This window comes from Ostrea edulis, chromosome 1 (assembly GCF_947568905.1).
Source record: "Ostrea edulis chromosome 1, xbOstEdul1.1, whole genome shotgun sequence".
Taxonomy (NCBI): Eukaryota; Metazoa; Mollusca; class Bivalvia; order Ostreida; family Ostreidae; genus Ostrea; species Ostrea edulis.
The window spans coordinates 76,683,115-76,703,114 of record NC_079164.1 but is presented as its reverse complement, the minus strand read 5'-3'; the positions used below and the strand labels follow the sequence as shown (position 1 = coordinate 76,703,114).

General features: G+C 36.3%; 1 protein-coding gene across 3 annotated transcripts in view; it reads left to right on the top strand.

Annotated features, from left to right (window-relative positions):
* Positions 1-20,000, top strand: part of LOC125680817 (alkaline phosphatase, tissue-nonspecific isozyme-like) — a 26,195-nt gene that overhangs the window by 4,493 nt on the left and 1,702 nt on the right. For 2 of the 3 annotated variants that reach the window (XM_048920589.2, XM_048920597.2), the window contains exons 2-10: positions 5,729-5,780; positions 7,923-8,143; positions 12,321-12,495; positions 12,639-12,814; positions 14,621-14,725; positions 14,925-15,027; positions 15,927-16,067; positions 19,538-19,729; positions 19,828-19,929. In XM_048920589.2, coding sequence (XP_048776546.2) covers positions 5,729-5,780; positions 7,923-8,143; positions 12,321-12,495; positions 12,639-12,814; positions 14,621-14,725; positions 14,925-15,027; positions 15,927-16,067; positions 19,538-19,729; positions 19,828-19,929 — 1,267 coding nt within the window. Of the gene's footprint in view, positions 1-5,728; positions 5,781-5,871; positions 5,890-7,922; positions 8,144-12,320; positions 12,496-12,638; positions 12,815-14,620; positions 14,726-14,924; positions 15,028-15,926; positions 16,068-19,537; positions 19,730-19,827; positions 19,930-20,000 lie in introns of those variants that run through there. The other variant, XM_048920605.2, reaches the window with a different exon arrangement.

Genomic DNA, 20,000 nt, shown 5'->3' with positions numbered 1-20,000 from the left:
ATATAAATTTTATATGATGTTGTTAAAACAATGGTCACTATGATAATTTTGATCCCACACTAAACTAAAACCCTGTCCTTGGATCATGAAATTTACAATTTTGGTAAAGGACACCTGTTTTTATTAAATATCTATAATCAGAATTTAGTATCAATAGCATTACCACCGCTGCGGTGGTCCAGAGGTAAAGTTTTCGCTCTGTATGCGGGCAGTCGCGGTTCGAATCCCGGCCGCGACAGACCTAGTTCGTTAAACAGGTAGTGACAGTTCCATCACCAAACTCTCGGCATCAGGTGTGAATGTCACGGGTCCTCGGAGATGGCCTTTAAAACGGATGTCCCGTGTCACAGTAGGTGTGGCACGCTAAAGAACCCTCACTGCTCAATGGCCGTAAGCGCCGAGCATAGGCCTAAATTTGAAGCCGTTCACCGGTCTTGGTGACGTCTCCATATGAATTAAAAATTATTGAGAAGAACGTTAAACAAGATACAATCAATCAATAGCATTTAAGGCTATGTTATTCAAATATTTGACAAATGAACACTTTATACCCTGTTTAGCTCCCACCCATCTTCCTAAGGCAAGGGTTTCTAATCCGCTCTGCTCCGGTCCCTGGATAATTAAATGCTCTACATGACTATGCATTTTTTTCTCTTACAGATGTGATGTTATAGAGAAGAACGTTTTTGGTAGAAAATGTGAAAACAGTTGTAATGGTAGTTTTCGGTATAAAGTGTTCAATTGTTATTACGCAACTAACTTACTGTTGTGTTCCAGTTAAATAGTGTATGAAATATTTTGAATACAACTGAAATGAAACAAATCAATAGTTTGATACATATATGTAAGTCACTTATAATAGAAAGGAACAAACAAACTGGACAAAAGAGAAAATTACACATAACCACATACACTAACAAATGCCACATTTCAAAACACACCAATAATGCAGGATTATGAAACGCTTTACATCCATTTCATTACCTTACCAGAAATCATTTAAATACACACATAAACATGCATCTGTATGACTTGTACTCCAGAATCCAGTGCATAATTATCTGTAAATAGCAATCGAACCATGAAAGTGGAATTATTTTTTGTAATCAATAATGAAGTTTTTTTCAATTCAAAATCAGGTTGGAGAGAATCTGAATCCAAATAAGTCCGATAAATTCACGTATAACTGAAAACAAAATTTAGGAAGTTATTAAGAAAAGATGTTCATCATACATGTGCAATATTACTTTGAAACTGAATACTGCGTCATCAACAAGAGTGGAGATAGCTCATTTTTAACATGAAAGTTAGTGCAAGAGGATATACTAATTCAAATATGATGATGAATTTGATTAACATATAAGCATGGATTTACATTTAGCAATTGTAGTGATTGTTTGTTATACATAAATCTAAAACAAAAAAAAACAAAAAAACAAAAAAACCCCAAGAGTTTGTACATAGGTACACTAAACGCTGTACTCATCAACTTGTGTGTATTACACTTCTTGTGTAAAAGCTCATATTCATATTGCAAAGGAGACTCATCCGTTTGTCTGAATGAGACATAATACACATTGCTATTGTTTTAATTTTATAAAACAGTTCTTTATATGAAAATGCTAACAACCTTAGCAAAAAAACCATAAGATTCGAAGCTTGTGTAGGAGTTCCAAATTGAAAAAAAAAAAAACGTAACAGAAGTAACTCGCAATAAATATGCAAGATTTACAACATGTAAATGTAGCTAAATGAGAATCCCAAACTAGGCACTGAAAAGTTACAAAAGTAATTTTCAAACGGTAATGTTCAAACCGCTGTTAGAAATAATGAAGAGGCATCTCACCAAAAAACTAAATGCGTCTTTTTTATATGAAAAGATCGTTCAGCGAAAACAAAATGTGGGGACAGGGAACAACGACAGTACTTCCATGCCCCTCCCCCTTCTTCATCATTTGTACGTTCGGAAATACATGTAGCATATGCATGTCATTGTCAACTGTTTGTTTGAAGTACAAAGAAATTGAAAACACGATTACTTTTCGTTGTATGTAGCGTGCTGTGGACCGCAAACCATTTCACATTCATGCTTGACACAATGGCAATGTTTATCTAACTTTTGTTCTATACATATGTATTTCAGTATACAGCCCTCATAAAATTCCACGCGGTGTTTTGAATACTTGAAACCGGGGTATTGTCTTCCATAATATAATATAATATAATATTGTACCTTTTATCTTTTCCTTGCCCCAAGACTATTATTTTTAGTCTCATTTTTGAAACTAAATCACGAAATCAAATTTGATAGTGTTGACGATGATTCTGAAGAATATCTTGGTCGTTTAGAAATAATAAAGTAAGCTTAAGTTACACCATTGCATCATCTAAATTTTTATATGATCGGGGAAGGTGTAAGCAGTTACGCAATATCATCCTTCTGAGACACCGATCTCTGTCCTTCGCTGTCAAAGCATAATAGTGCACAAATTCTTTCTCGTTCACAATGGACGCGGATCAGTTATTTTTTTTACTGTGTTACACACATTTTTGCTGCGTCGGACAAAAATTTTACTGAGTCGGAACAGCAGCCAAAACACAAGTGGAAAACCCTCCCGACTCGTGTATAGCTTAATGACGTGGCTTCTAATTATAGATTGCACCATGCAAATTGATTTTCCTGGCCTCTAAGCGCCATGCGAAGGTAACAGTGCAAAGGCACCCTAGCTAAAACGGTTTCATATACATATTCTTATTCAATTTTACATTTTGAATCACTTTAATTATTACAGACGCAGATTCAAATGGGAATTTTAACTGAAGAATGACCTGCATCTGTGTCTCACTTTTCCCAAGAATGAGAACAAAAATATCACCATTTTTATACATATTTTATTCACTGTTCAACGAACTGTATTTCCGAAGAAAAAAAATGCAACTGCAGATATGAATGTTATCCCCGTGCTAGATCGGTTGTAAAATTACGACTACTTTAAACACGACTTGTTGACTACAGCGATGCATAAATTCGCCTATAGGTGGCGATAAACCGGAAACATGATGACGAAAGCAAAATCCAACTGGCGGCAATAAGCACTTAAGCTACGCTTAGCGCTTAAAAATGGTGTCTCAGGCCCCTGTGAAACATATCAATATAAATAAAATTCGTCTCCCCTTTGATGTAGGCTTTCGGCTTGACTGAAAAAAAGTTTTAAAAGTTGGAAAGAGGGGGGGGGGGGGTTGATTAAGCACAAAGTACATATCCGAAGTTGATTAAACACCATGTGCAATTCGTTTTGGATCCATACAGAACGGAGGGTTACAGTCTCAGAGGTCTGGGGAAACACACTAAACAAGGGGTGGGGTTGCCGGCGTTGGATCTGCCTTTGGGCATAAATACATGTTTCAGTATTTTTTGCTCTAAAGACAAATCTATGTATGCATGTGGATATTGTGTATTTGTAGGTAGTATATCAAATGGTGGATTCTTAGTATGTCTTCCCGTTCTGTTTATAATTTCTGTTTCCCTTGTTCATAAGCCTTTTGATTTTACAAAATGCTGACCTCCTCCTGATATCATTGCATAAAATATTTTCCGTTCCGGTTTCAATTCCCCGTCTTAGCAACACCCCAAATATATTGAGTTATCTTTAGACTTACTACATAACAATAATGAGTTTTAATAATACGTGTATATATATCTTACCGAATTACATTCATATAATATGGTATACTCTTGAATAGCTTCTTACGCAAAGTATAAGGCGCGGATCTAAGAAGTCTGATTTTAATTAGATTGTTGATCCCACCTCTGCTGTGTCCAGGGATCCATGTTTGCCCATCTCTTAATTTTGTACCTTTTATAGGATATTTATGAGATTGATTACCTTGAATTATCTTCATTTCTTCACACAACGGTCTATGAAATAATCATAACTCTCGTATTTAAAAAAAAAAAGATTTTAAAGCTAAGCGGTTATATTATATCAACACATTCACAAACCAGATCCTTCGTCTACCTTTACCCTCGGTTTCATAAACTCTCAGGAAGGCGAGGAAAAGCATGTGATACAACTCTTTGCACAACTTTGCAACCCAGTGGAAATCGTTCCAATTAGGTTAGGCTACATGTAGCAAATGCCGAATAAACATCACAAGTTTCCAGAGATACGCAGCATAGCTTAAAGCTGTATGGTCCGAATTACAATATTTTTTTCTATCTCGTAAAAACGCTATTAAATCATCGCACGTTTGTAGTTATGAGACTGTACGACATATCATAAATTATTTCACCTGTTTTAACCCAAAATAATTTGATTTTAAATCGATGTTTACAAATAACCGCGTCACTCTGCCATTTCAAGTGACCAGTTCAAACTTTCAGGTCATCGGTGGTCTTATCTGTGTAAAGCTGTATATTTTGTTATAATAGTACCGTACCATAAGTTTAATAGAAATAAAAATATCAAATACCTCTTAGTAATTCGTTGTTTTACGCTCTTTCAGCCTTAAAACTAGACAGTTGCGTATGAGTTAATACATCATGTTGGGATTCCCCTGTCGCGCGTGGGTCTATTTATAGACGTCTATTATGGGATGATTTATATATGTACCCACTATATTTACTTTCTAAATAATATTCGCACTGTTTTCTTTTACATGCAGATGTTTTCAAGCATGTAATTAAGGGAAAGTTAATAACTTTATAAAGTAATTAATCTGCTTTAAAGTAATTATGTACAAAAATAATACATGAACATCGGGTCATACAGCTTTAGACGAGAGCGACGGCTCGAGCCGAGAAGGAAACAAGTATTCTAAATGACTTGTGACACAACCCCGGCAAACATTCTGTGTTTTGATATTGTCATCGGATTAAGCAATCATATTGAAACGGCATAGGTGACTAAAAGCTCAGAGACGATGGACATCTTAATGAACGAGCAATTAAAATAGCGGGGGGGGGGGGGGGGGGGATTCTGCATAGACATTGTTTTAATAACGTTTGTTCTGTGCTTTGTGAGGATTTTCAAATCGACGAAATAGATGATGTGACAATGTCGCAACAAATTAGGTGACAAAGACAATGCATTTTGAGAATAATTTTTTGATTTATCATGCTTACTTCCCGATGCCAAAATTGAAACTACAATGATGTAGGAAAGACTGCCTTATATAATGTATCATTAGTCAGAAACCGCGTCCGGGAAAGATTAGTATAGGTGTGACGCTAACTGCCCGCAAAGAGTGCAAGAAACAATGCTGTCTTTACTATTTGTAGTTTTCATTTTGACATTGAAAAAGTGACTCTTCATCCAGTGACTTGTTTTATTGCTTTATTTGTTTGCCCTTTTGAAATTCAATGCGCATGTCCAATTTTTAAAATCTCTAGGCTCAGCGGAGGGTAAACTTAGATCTCTGTTAGGTCCGAATGGCTTTCATCGTTCAGTGCAAAACAAGTTTGTATTCAAGGTCATAAACTAAGAATGGACTCGGGTAAGAAAGTTAGACATATTGTGTACAAATATTCCCTTAACTTGCTGAAATCACACAAATACAACTGTGTATACATTATTGACATTTCGAGTGTCATCATAAATTCATCGACTTTTAGATATCAATATTGGATTAGATTTATTTGGGAATTTGACCCTTGCAGTTTATTCTCAGTTTATGGCCATGCAGCCTTGTGACGGGAAAAATATTTACAAGTATTTGTAAATTTCAGTTCAACATCTTGATCCTCGGATTTGTATACTTAACCCAGACAGCAGCACAAGGTAATGCCACTTTTTATATACAGCTTTGTACCAGACAGCAGCACAAGGTAATGCCACTTTTTATATACAGCTTTGTACCGTTCTAACTTAACCCAGACAGCAGCACAAGGTAATGCCACTTTTCATATACAGCTTTGTACCGTTCGTATTGTCATGTTTGTTTTACATCCCGTCGAGGATTTTTCACTCATATTGAGACGTCACCAGCTGCAGGTGAAGTACTACGAATTCAGACCTATGCTTAACGTTCAAGGCCATAGCAGTGATCAAGCCAATCTAAATGCCGAGCGTTTGGCGAAGGAGCAATCACTCACCTTATGTTTTAATCTTAGGTTTGACGCGGCCATGACACGAGCGAGGCTCGAACTCACGACTTCCGGTTACGACTGATTGATTGTTATACATCCGGTCGAGAATTTAACACTCATACCGAGACGTCAGCAGCTGTAGGTGAAATACCACAAATTTAGACCTATGCTTAGCGCTCAGGGCCGTAGCAGTGAGGGTTCTTTATCGTGCCAATACCTGCTGCGACACGAAACCTACGTTTTTAAGGTAACATGTATATCCGAAAGACCCGTGATTCTCACTTCTAAATGCCGAGCGTTTGGTCAGGTTACGAAGCGGACACTCTACCACATCGTCGGATACACACCGCTGATAGTGTCTTCTACTTATTGCCTATCAAATATGGTTGTTTTTGGTGCAGGACTTGGTCGATTTGGGGTTTGTAATAAACTGGTTTTAGTCTCGACTTTGGTGTTGGTTTCACTAAAGGTCTCTCACTCACTCTCTCTCTCCAGGCGCGTAGCCAGGCGTACGTTTGTGCGCACAAACGTCCACATCATTTTTGAAAAAAAGGAGAGATAGAGATCAGTCAATTACTTGGTCTGTCTAAACCAGTTAACCACTCTGACTGTTTTAAACCGGATATTCTAGGTCAATAACCATACGTATTTGTTTTGTCTCTTCAAAGGTCTAAAATTGTTTGTAGTGAGTTCGTCATACAACGATATTGGACAGATCCTTTCTCATTTTTGAGATTTTACAAGTGTTTGTCCGCATTTCGTACAAAAACAGAACAGACCTCGAATATGGCTGCGTAACAAATTTTATAAAGTGTAAGAAAAATGCGATCATGAGGGTCGAATATACACATCGAAATCGCCTAAATTTACCAGCTTTCGGGGGCTTCGCCCTGGACCCATTGGGGACCTTAAGGCGGCCCCAAACCCCCTGCCTACTCGGGCGTCCACATCAAAAGTACCCTAGCTATGCCCCTGCTCTCTCTCTCTCTCCTTGGCGTTGAGGTATTCTGGTAGTTCTTAACAACACCCGGTATTTGGTTGATGGTTTGCAGCAGTTTGTCTCGTTCTTGCTTCAACATCATACTTTGGTCTGAGTGTCTCCGTTCAGTTTCTTAATCCGATTCAGCTTGTTAACACACCGACTGCAAACTAATCCATTCACTGATGCAATTCCCAGTTTGATATATTATATATATTCCCATATTGTTCTTGAGTTGTACTTGACGTCAGTAACTCTTGTCTCTTATCGTTTTAAAACAAAACTCGCACGTTTTATTGCACCATTACTGTATACCAAGCAAATCAATAACGTAACCTCAAATTGAAGAGCTCCAAATTTACAGTGAGATTATCTGATTGGTTGTCTAAAATAGACGAATTTGCATATCTAACGACGATATTTTGGCTAGTTTGCCTACGGGTAATGCTTTGAAGACGAGATCAGCTTTGGGTATCCGACGATGGCTCTACCACTGAGCTACCGCTGCCGGTATTATGTACCGTATAACGTCACAATCAATCCATAACTTTGTACAGTAATATCACTATTAATATACAGCTTTGTATTGAAAATATCACACGTTTTTTACAGCAGCGATGCAGACGTCAAATGCTATCCGGATGAAGTCCAATGTTTCAATATTCGACTTAATGCAGTTTGAGACTATCATACTTCATAAGAATAAAGATATAGTCTTTTTAGTGAATTGTTTGGCCAATACACGTTCAATCTGAGATAATTCAACGTTCTTCAGTAATTTTAAAACTTATAAATACATAAATCAAATTGGCTTGATATGGTAAATGAAATGCTCAGATAGAAAACTTTTTACAGATGCACAATTCTGGAATTCTATGGCACAAGAAAACCTGAAGAAAAATTTGCAAAAGCAGTGGAATACTAACATAGCTAAAAACGTTATTTTATTCCTGGGAGATGGAATGGGAATTCCAACCATAACAGCGGCGCGGATCTACAAGGGGCAACAGCAAAACGAAACCGGAGAGGAGTCAAAGCTAGTGTTTGAAGAATTTTCAGAATTAGGACTCATAAAGGTACATACATGTATTTCAAGAATTATATTTACCTCCACAAGTAAGTTAATCATCCATTAAGAATATTTTTGTAGAGGGAAACAAAATTATTTTACGAATTTGAAAACGATCATGCATCTTCGATTTATTGTAATGCGTATAGTCAGTTTTTAAATCAAGGCAGGCTACTGACAAGCAAGTCGATATTACAGGAGTTTCAACGGTCTCATGTAAAGTCAGCATTTTGCTAATTCTATGGTTATAATGATCTAGTTTGCCAATACAACCTACCATAAGGTCAAATGCTATCTGACATGTTTCATACAAATTGTTAGGCCGTTCTTGGCACACTGATTTTGACTACGGATAACTACCTAATCAAGATATAGGGTTCACGGTGGGTGTGACCGGCCGACAGGGGATGCTTACTCCTCCTATACACGTGATCCCACCTCCGGTATATCCAGAGGTCCATATTTGCCCAATTTTCCCTTAAAGTTGTAACTGTTCGTTATCCTCATCTTTCATTGTTACAAAAGTATTGACATTACTATTCATTTTTACATTATTTGCATTGTAATTCATTTTCATTATAAACAATATTGAGAGAGAGAGAGAGAGAGAGAGAGAGAGAGAGAGAGAGAGAGAGAGAGGTGATACAAGTGCATATACACTTGTTTGAATCTCAACAATTCTGATGATATGTACTTATCATGTTTTGTTTCTTGAAATAAATACAATTTAATTAAGCAATATTTATATTCACATTATAAACATTTTACTTCATAACTTCTTTTTACATCTTCGATCATTTCAAGTATAATTCATTCCTCGTATCATTACGATTTTTCCTGTTAGTAATTAGCACCTGCTCATCTTTCCGGGGATACTAAGTCATGATAAAAACATTTATCTGCACTGATAAAACTGTCCTAAGGTTCCACCTACATAAGTCACACTGACTTAGTTCTTTTAGACAAATTTTCTACTTGGAATATGATAGTCGGGGTTGGAATTAAATTCTCTGACGTCATTGTTGTTCTCAGTGTTTAATGCATGTTTGTATTTCTTCAGAGGTCGACGAGAGAAGGTTGGGTTTGAAATAAAGATTTAGATGCAGGATAAGGACTTTGTGGACTTGATTATGTATTTCCTGATTGTTTATAGGTGCTATAGCGTATCGAAGCTGTCACATCTTAGTATCCTAAAAAGAAAACGCATGCACATCATAGATCAAACAGCATCTACTGTAGTCCGTGATTGAGAAATTGTTTATTCAATATTTCTCTAACGCTTACATAGAACGACTGAATCAACTAATCCGGAAACGTTACGGTATTATACATCAAAATGTCCGTCCTGTCACAAAGAACGCATATATACAAATCAAATACTGGTGCACTTAATCAAGGAGAACGATGTCGATATTTCCACGAAACGTGTATTTCTTTCTATATTATTCAAGAGGAAATTAATGCTTGAAACATTTTCATCAAACGTGGAGAATGCCAGGCATGATTTTTATATGACGTAACAACAATGGAGAACGAGGATTGGACAGTTCATTCAATGCATGTAAACGTTTATTTCTGTACACGTAGAAAATTAACCCGACATAAACTACGTTTATGTTTAAAAAGAAAATATATTAATGGTATATCAGAAGATGTTTTTATGTTCATGGAATAACGTCAAACATTTTCATGTGTAACACATGTAACTTATATGTTGTAGCAGATTACAAACTGGGCTAGAAATTGCATAAGAAACTTACAGTTACGCCAGTTACTCCTAAGATGATGTTTTTGAGGGGATGTTGCATTATAGGGCAGGATATTGCACCTTACATGTAACTTTTCAGTGGAATGTTACACTTCAAAAGACAATTTTTATGATACATGCCGTGAGCTCTCTATCTTGATCAGGTAAACGGAGTAATCCGTAGTCAAAATCAGTAGGTAAAGAACAACCACATAATTGGTATGGAACACTTTAGACAGCAGTAGATCTAATGACAGGCTGTATTTGTAAAGCGAATCATTATAAGGATCATAGGATTTATGAAATGCTGACTTTGAATAAAACTGTTGAAATCCGCGTAACATCGATTTAATTGTCAGCAGCCTGCTTCGATTTTTAAATTGATCATACGATGAGCATGTTTTTGCATATAGAATCAGTTGAGACCATAAACACCACATGCAGGTGATAATGAAATAGTATTATATAACTATGGGACGTTAACAGTGGAGGAGCTGAAGTTATCCCGTTTGTCAAAATGTTTGCTTGCCGTTAATGTATATGTTCAGTAAAATATCCAAATATAAAACAGATATGGAAGTTTCTGTGGTGTCTTTTACTTCGAGTTCATTGGGATATATTGAATCGAAACATGAATGAAAGTTAGTATTGTTGATGAATAAAATGTATTCGATATATTTAAATGTCGACTTGAAGGCCACAGCAAGATATTTTTTCTCCTCATTTAGAAGTTTATAAAGTCTGCGTCATAAGAAAACAAAAAAAAAAGGTCAGCTAATACAGAAGCATGATTTGTGTCCATGGGAATTCCAAGGCAGTTGAAAGACCTGATCCCCAAAGATACTAAATAGATTCTGTCAATGAAGAACTGCAACATCTTTTCAATATCAATTTCAGAGTACCTATGCGTAGAATTAGAGTAGTTTAACAAATTAATTTTTAGATGACTTATCAGAAGATATAAACATTTCTAAGTTCTATTGATGTTTATGGTGTCAAAATGCCTAGTCTTTAATCTATCGTGAGGAATTGATAAAGTAGCTGTTGATTTTGGAATAGTTTTGTTATTCAAAATTTACTAGAATTCTTTGGAAGTTTGGGGAACCCACATTTGATTTAAACTACGCCGTACTTCTGCATATGTTGTGACACAGTACGTCTGAAGTTTCTCCTTCACAGCATTGATATATTTTGTGTAAAGTTTGTAATATAACAGCGCGTGTACTGGGTCCTGCAATGCACATCTGTTTGTAAGTTTACAACAAATCTTTAAAGATACGGTAGCTCATATTCATTCCTCCCATTGACTAGGATATGAAGCATGTTTAAAACGGAAACGTGGTTTTAAAGAAATTTGTCTTTGCAAAGTGAACCTAGAGTATAGCTTAGATTACAATTTGTGGAATTCAAGACAAGTATGTTTAAGATCACTGTTCGTTATCTTAGCCTTTCATTTGAAATAATAACCATTATGAACAAAGACAATGATGTTTCAAGCTTTGTAAGCTGGAACCAATACATATTCCTCATATAACCTATTTGAATCTTTCATCACTTTTCGTTTACTACATACAGAAGGATAAATGGTACGTACTTTTGTTTTGATGGTACGCATTTTTGTTTTTAATGTCTCTAATACGAGATGCGGAATGTTGCACCTTAGATAGAACTTTTAAAGGGATGTTACATCCTAGATGGCACTTTTTGTGAAAGATGTTGCACCTAACATGGAACATTTTATAATGCTTATTGCACCTCAATTGACAATTGTTTTTTTTTTTTGGGATGTTGCACCTCAGATAGGAGTTTTTATGGGGATGAGGCACCTTAAATGGATTTTTTTAATGACTGATATTGCACCTTAGATGGTAATTTTTCTTTCCCTTAAAGGGAAACTGCAGTTTTTCACGATGACGCAAAATAATCTGTTTCAAGTAAAACAGTACACGAAAAGGTAATAACGAACAGTGATCAATGTCATAACTACTAGTATAACGAATACAAAAGTAATAGTGGGACAAATACGAAGCCCTGGCCATACCAGAGGTGGGATCAGGTGCCTAGGTGGAGTAAGCATCCCCTTGTCGACTGTTACGTATGTTACGGGGTGCAACATCGGAAGACCTTTAATCGTCCATTGCACTGTACTCTACGTGTATAACCATTCAGAAAACAGGGAATTTTAACAAGAAAGGTGACACATTCTTTTTATAGCAAACTAAAACGCCTATGTAGCTTTGGACATTTTGAGAAACGTGCAGGTTTTAAACACGTGTAAAAGGAATCCTCTAAAACAAAGAATTAAACAAAGCGCTGTGGGGATTTCTAAGTTTTTATGGATAAAAAAGACACATCCGATGCTTAAATGTTTACATACTGATTGCCGAAAATGGAATCTATTCTTTTAGTGTATTCATACAGTCAATTACCTTTTCAGACATACACAACGGACGAACAGGTGCCCGATTCAGCAGGGACGGCTACAGCCTTTCTTTGTGGGGTGAAAACCAAAAGCGGGGTGCTGGGAATGGACGACAGGGCCGACTACAAAAACTGTACATCATCCACTGGCGCTGAAGTGGACTCCATCCTACGCATGTCAAAACAGAAAGGTTAGTACATGATGTTTAATCAATGTGTGCAAGCCGCTGAGGTTTGTGAACAAAATCAAAATCATTAGAATGGTTTTCATAACTCTTTAGATTTATATCCATCACACCAGAACTTTTATAATTGCTGTACAAACTTTTCGAAGGGAAGTCAGTGGGTATAGTAACTACAGCAAGGCTGACACATGCCACACCAGCAGCAGCGTATTGTCATTCAGCAAGTCGTTCGTGGGAAGGTTCGTACAACCTGATACAGGACATGGTGGATCCTCTGTGTACAGACATTGCCTATCAGCTCGTTATGAACAACTCCGACATAGATGTGAGAAAGCAAATGAATTTATATTTCAACACTTGTGTGTGTTAGATACTATGGTATCACAAACATGTGGAAAATGATCTGCCGCTTGTGACGTCATCCATATATTTTTATTGAAATTATATCCTTGCTATTTCTGCATGCTCACCGGAAATCTTTGAAAACAACTTTCGTTGTTGTTAACATGTGAGAGAAACATTGTTCTAAATAAATAATAAAAAAAAAAACCCTCCTGGAACTTTTGTAGTTATGTCAGCATTCATAAAAATGTATACACACTCGGTCTTTAGAGGTCGAGGTTTATTTATTTATTTATTTTTTTTTTTTTATTTTTTTTTTTTTTTTATACATATGTCGAATGATTTTTTTTTTTTTTTTTTTTTTTTTTATACATATGTCGAATGATTTTCATGACTGAAACTTTGTAGAACTGTTCATGAAAATTTTCAGACTAGTAAAGCCTAAAGAGTCTACTTGACTGGTCTGCCTGGAATCTCCACGGAGGCTGTTAGATATACAAGCTTATTCTGTTTATTGCTGTTCACTTATATTTAATTCGCCCCCAAAATACACGGATATTCTGAAAGAGTTTAAATGACATAGATAGAAAATATAGAAATAGAAGCTAGTTGTCCTGGACTATGATGTATATACACAACCCTCTTCTACCATATCACCAATCTAAACAGTAATAACTTCATAAAAGTTATTTCATTTATAAATACTAGTAATTAATATTAATTTTTTTTTACCAGTTACTAGTATTTTCGATTTCTGATACTCGGCACTTGCACAAAATTACACCGATCCTCACGAACAATTTAGCCTATCGTTCAAAAGATAGCCATTCTGCAAAAGTTCTTATGGACAACTGAACCCGAACTACGTGTACGAGTTTGACAAAATGGATTCTCGTCTTACACGTGCTTGGCAGTGTTCCTATTTCTATATCCTGCATACACGATACCTACTGATATACACTTGTCATCAGAAAACTTTAATATTTAAATTCTAAATGCCTAGTGTCTTCAATCAGATCAAACACTTCACAATGTTGATAGAAAATGAACCAACTTTGAACGCTATTCTTTACCTCATGCAGTTAACTCTATTTAAAAATCCTCAGCTATTTACCCCATTCATTCATTCATTGATTGATTCTATATTGTTTAACGTCCCTCTCGAGAATATTTCACTCATATGGAGACGTCACCATTGCCGGTAAAGGGCTGCAAAATTTAGGCTTATGCTCGGCGCTTACGGCCTTTGACCAGGGAGGGACTTTTATCGTGCCACACCTGCTGTGACACGGGGCCTCGCTTTTTGCTGTCTCATTCGAAGGACCGCCCCATTTAGTCGCCTCTTACGACAAGCAAGAGGTACTAAGGACCTATTCTCACCCGGATCCCCACGGGATATCCCATTCATTAATATGTAGAAAAATTCAATAGAATATTGAAAACAATAAAGTTCTCAATGACCTCCTCATACAATGTCACATTATATTCCATATATAATTAAGCTATTTCATGTTTTGAAGGGAAAAAAATTCATCAATGTTCAACCATTGCTATTTCCCTTCCTGTACACTATTATTCATTATTGAAAGCTTTGACATCTACATAATAACAAATGCTGTACAAAGGTACATGTATATTACGGGAGTTATCCTTCTTGGTTTTTATGCTGAGTTGAAAACATATTTTTCCGTCACAAATAGTTGGCAGTCTCTAAGTATATGTTTATATTCCGAATTATATTTTCACTTCAAAGTAAAAAGATTGATCACATTATTTTGTATTTTGACAGGTGTTAATGGGTGGAGGGCGAAGATTTTTCTTGTCCACAAACAAAACAGACCCGGAACTAAACTACACGTCTTACTATCAGAGACCCGACATGGACCTCGTTGATGTAATACTACTAATCAGTTCCTTCCAAGACAAAATGCATATATCATAGAATGTTTACAGGCAGTTCATCCATGGTTTCTTTAATATATTATTTAGATCTTATTTTTATCTGAAGATAGTTCACGCCAATTTCATAATAAACCCAACAAACTTACATGTAATAATTAATTTAATTTCTCTCTGATTGATTTTCGGAACAGGAATGGATTCGTCAGAAGCAGGCGGACAATGCGTCGCACAGCTACGTCTGGAATAACGCGGGGTTTAACGCCATTGATCCAAAAGTCACAGATTACGTATTAGGTATGATATGTATTTTGAGAGTTCAAGCTTCAAATCATACAGGTGTGACATTTGTTGTGAGAGTACACACCAAAACAAATTATAGGTATGAATCTTGTGAGAGTACAAAGTTCAACATGTCGTTATGTTTTGAAATTGTTAATTTGATGAACGTTTGTTCTGAACTTTGTGAGTACATATTGCCAATAGTTTTTGTTCCATATGATGTCACTATACCAGAAACTTTTTAAACTTATCAAACCCTTTGGCTTAATCTGAACTCCATAGAGTCATAATCTACCTTGTCAAACTGACAGTTGTCAACATATCGCAAGCCTATTGACAATACCATAAAATACGATATACTCGGTTTGACAGCTAGCACAAAAAAGACCATTAGCAAAACTTCTCAATCATAATTGACAATAATCATACATTCTCGCCTATTTGTCAGTTATCACTAAATTTCTAGTTTAACTGACAATTACCATGTAATGATAAGCCAGTAAATTGACAATTACCAGGAAATAAACTACATCTGACAGTTACCAAAAAGCGTCTTCTCCACTAGACAGGTACAACAGAACGTTTAGTCCACTTGGCAGATACCACAAAATGTCTACATCACTTAACTGTTACCACAAAACATCTAGTCTACTTGACAGTTACCTCAAAATGTCTCTTCCGCTTGACAGATACATGTATTACAAAACGTCTAGTCTACTCGACAGATACCACAAACCTCTCTGTGTACTTTAAAATAGTTACCGCAGAACGTCTAGTCCAATTGACAATTACCACAAAATGCCTAATCTAATGAACAGTTATTCAAAACGTGCGGTGTATGTGGCAGGTACTCGGAAATGTTTACTTTAATTGAAGTACTGTGAATCTCTGATTTTGGTTACTTACCCTTTCAGGTTTGTTTGAGTCGTCACATATGCAGTACGAGTATCAGCGAGAGAAAGGTCCCTCTGGGGAACCATCTCTGGCGGAAATGACGAAAAAAGCCATAGAAATCCTACAGAAAAATGACAAGGGATACTTTCTTCTTGTAGAAGGTATATTAAAATTGAACAGGATAGATACCTTGGGTTAGACAGGAATAATGTTAAATCAATTACAACGTACGGGAGTGTTTTTCTGGAGTTTGAAATAGATGAGATTAGATTGTGATCATTGAACTCGAAGTAAAAGATACCACAGTCTTCCACATCTGCTTCCCACTTAGATATTTTATTGAACATAGATGTTGCCAGCAAACTAACAATTCAACTTTATGACAAACGGGATGACATCAGTTTCCCCGTCGTCAACTTACCGTATCTAGTAGCAATATTCCTTTATCACCTGCACATTGTGTTTATGTCTCTCAACTGATTCTTGTTCTTGAGCTTGTTCTGCATACGATCAGTTTTTAAGTCGATGCAGGCAACAAATATGTTGATGTTACAGAGGTTTCAACAGTCTCGTATAAATTTAGCATTTCACAAATTCTATGGTCGTTATAACTATCTAGTGTGCCAATACAACTGCCATTGGGTCAAATGCTGTCTGACGTGTTTCATACCAATTGTTAGTCCATTCGTTACATACCGATTTTGACTACGGAGTACTCCGTTAAACTGATCGACATATAGGGTTCAAGGCGGTTGTAGCCGGTCGACAGGGGATCTTACCTCTTCCTAGGCACCTGATTCCTCCTCTTGTTTGTCCAGGGGTCTGTGTTTGCCAACTCTTAATTTTGTATGGCTCATACATTATTCATTGTCTTCACCTTTTCTTTATCTTCATCATTTTTATTATATGGTAATCAATGTAACTAACGCGCTGTGCAGACGAATTCTTGATTATTACTGTGTATTATTCAAGGTGTCAAAACTGAGCAATTGTTGTAAAAGTATGGATAACTGAACTGAACACAGATTATGCTAGATAAACGTGTTGCTATCTTCGCATCAGCATACCAAAGTATCAGTCTACGTTTACCCTCAAAATTAGTCCCATGATTAAGTTTAGGAGGGTGAAGAAAATCAATTAAGTCGGCGATATTCTTTGCTCAACCTTTATCATTGATCTATTTTTTACATTAGTCTGCAAGTAGATGTAAACAATGAATTTATGACATCATAGTACACTACGTTACACATCTATGGGAAGACAATGAATTGTTTCGAAGACTTGAGCTATAAGGTTCACATAACAAGGAAGTAAGGTTTCGAGTGGACATTTTCGTTAATGGTTGGAATATTGGTATTTAAAAATTGAACGTGTTTCCCCCTAGTTCGTTTTGTAGTCTCCTACCGACGAAGTCAAAGGAGACTTTAAGTTTGCGCTCCGCCCGTCTGTCTCTCCGTCAGATCAGTTTTCCCCACTTTTTTCTCTGTTCTTGCAGACATTCAATTGATATTTGGTATATTGCTTTGCTATAAAAATTACAGATCAAGTTCGATTTTCGTCTCGGTCCGTTGATTTTTCACTTAGTTATGACCCTTGGACTTAGAAAAATAGCATGCATTATCAGTTTTCCAGAATTTTTTGGTTATGCTTGCAGATGTTCATTTGATATTTGGTACATTGCTTTGCCATAACAAGTTACAGATCAAGTTCGAATGTCGTCTCGGTCCGTTGATTTTTTTCACTTAGTTATGACCCTTGGACTTAAAAATATAGCATGAATTATTAGTTAACATCCAAGTTTCTTATTTCTATAGATAAGAGTACTACACTTATATTAAAACTTCTAGCATAGTAATACAAAATGTAGGTAATTTATCTATAATCACCTACATTTTCCTGTTCATTAACTTGATTAACGACTTAAACCTTATCATAAATTTGTCTTTTTTCCTGGTGTTGTCTTTGTAACTGAATAGTAGTTGATTTCCAACCATTCCTATCCTGGTTACCCAATTTTTAGCCGAGTTGCAACGAAGTTGAACTCGGCTATTGGTTTGGGTGGGCGGGCGGGCGGTTGGGCATCAACATGGTTTCCGGATGATAACTCGACAAGTTTATAATCTTATGAAATGAAACTTTGATATATTGTTGGGTACTAGGTAAGGAAGACCCCTATTAATTTTGGAGAAAAATGGTCAAAGGTCAAGGTCACAGTGACGAAAATAGAATGAAAATTTCAGAAAAAATTTGGTTTCCGGATGATAACTAAGAAAGTTTAAATCCGAATCAAATGATACTTAAAGATATTGTCAGGTACCAGGTAAGGAAGACCCCTATGTATTTTGGAGAAAATAGGTCAAGGTCACAGTGACCGAAAATTTCAGATGATAACTCAGAAAGTTTAAATCCGAATCAAATGGTACTTTAAGATAATGTTATGTACCAGGTAAGGAAGACCCCTATTGATTTTGGAGAAAATAAATTAAAGGTCAAGGTCACAGTGACTGAAAATAGAATGAAAATTTCAGAGAAATTTGGTTTCCAGATGATAACTCAGAAAGTTTAAATCCGAATCAAATGATACTTAAAGATATTGTTATGTACCAGGTAAGGAAGACCCCTATTGATTTTGGAGAAAATAGGTCAAAAGTCAAAGTGACCGAAATTTCAAAAAAGTTTGGTTTCAGGAGGATAACTCAATTTTTTTAAAATTTAAATCAAATGAAACTTGGATATTGTTGGCTACCAACAAAGCAAGGCCCCTATTGATTTTTGGAGAAATAAAGGTCAAAGGTCAAGGTCACAGTGACCGAAAACAGATTGAAAACTTCAGACAAATATGGTTTCTGGACAGTAACTCGAAAAGTTTAAAACTGAATCAAATGAAACTTGGTTATATTGTTGGATAGCAGGCTAGGAAGACCCCCTATTGATTTTGGGGGGAAAAAAGTCAAGGTCACAGTGCTGAGAAAAGATTGAAAATTTTAGAAATATCTGGATCTGCATGATAACTCTAAAAGTTTAAATCCGAATATTCACAATCATAAATATGCCACATCATTCCTGACTTTACAATGTATCCCATGCAACTCGGTTCATGCACCCCTGGGTGCATATATTGATTTTCCCCTTTAACATAACCTACTGAATATTGTTGCGGTATAGTAATTTATGTGACAGGTAGGGGACTATGTATTGTCATGCAATACTCTCAGAATGCTTGTTTTGCATATTGTTCGACGGCTATCTATGTAAAGAACGTGACAATAGGTTTAGCGTATATTTACACTTCATTTGATTGGCTGTTTGGTTTAGCGTATTTTTACACCTTCTTTGATTGGCGGTTTGATTTTTGTTTACATTTCCTTTCATCGGCTGTTTGGTTTTTATCTACAATGCTAAATCAAAATGATGGGGATGATCCAAAGGGTCGGTGGGGGATAAATGTAGACCTATACTGGGGGTTTTCAAGTACTGTATTTGTTACTTGAATTTCAGTCTTAATGGCATGTATGAAATAAACCATTTTAATGATAATCTTGTTTAATTTGACGTCATTTGTCAATGGTATTCATAACTCTAGCATATTTCTTTTTGTATTCGTACATGTTGCATATTGTTTCTTTAATAGGCGGGAGAATAGACCACGGTCACCATGCTACTCAAGCCGCCGCTGCTCTGTTAGAGACAGTTATGTTCGACAGTGCAGTCCAGGTTGCCAAGGAAATGACGGATACTGATGACACGTTGCTAGTAGTGACGGCGGATCATTCCCATGCCTTCATGATAGCTGGTTATCCAAGCAGAGGCAATGACATTCTGGGTGAGGAGATACTTGTTCATAGATTGAAGCCTTTACTTACAATAAGTTTAGAAAACGACATCAGTGATCTAATTTTGCGTAATGCTATTATCAAACAGGGACAGTTGATGAGGAGGTCGGGGAAGATGATATGCCATACACAACCTTGACTTACGGAAACGGTCCCCAGCAAAGAAGAAACCTGACGGGAATTGACACCAGTAAGTCCCTTGTCTAGTAGATAGATTAAAACCAAGACCACTGTTTTAGTAATTGAAAGGGTTATGACTTT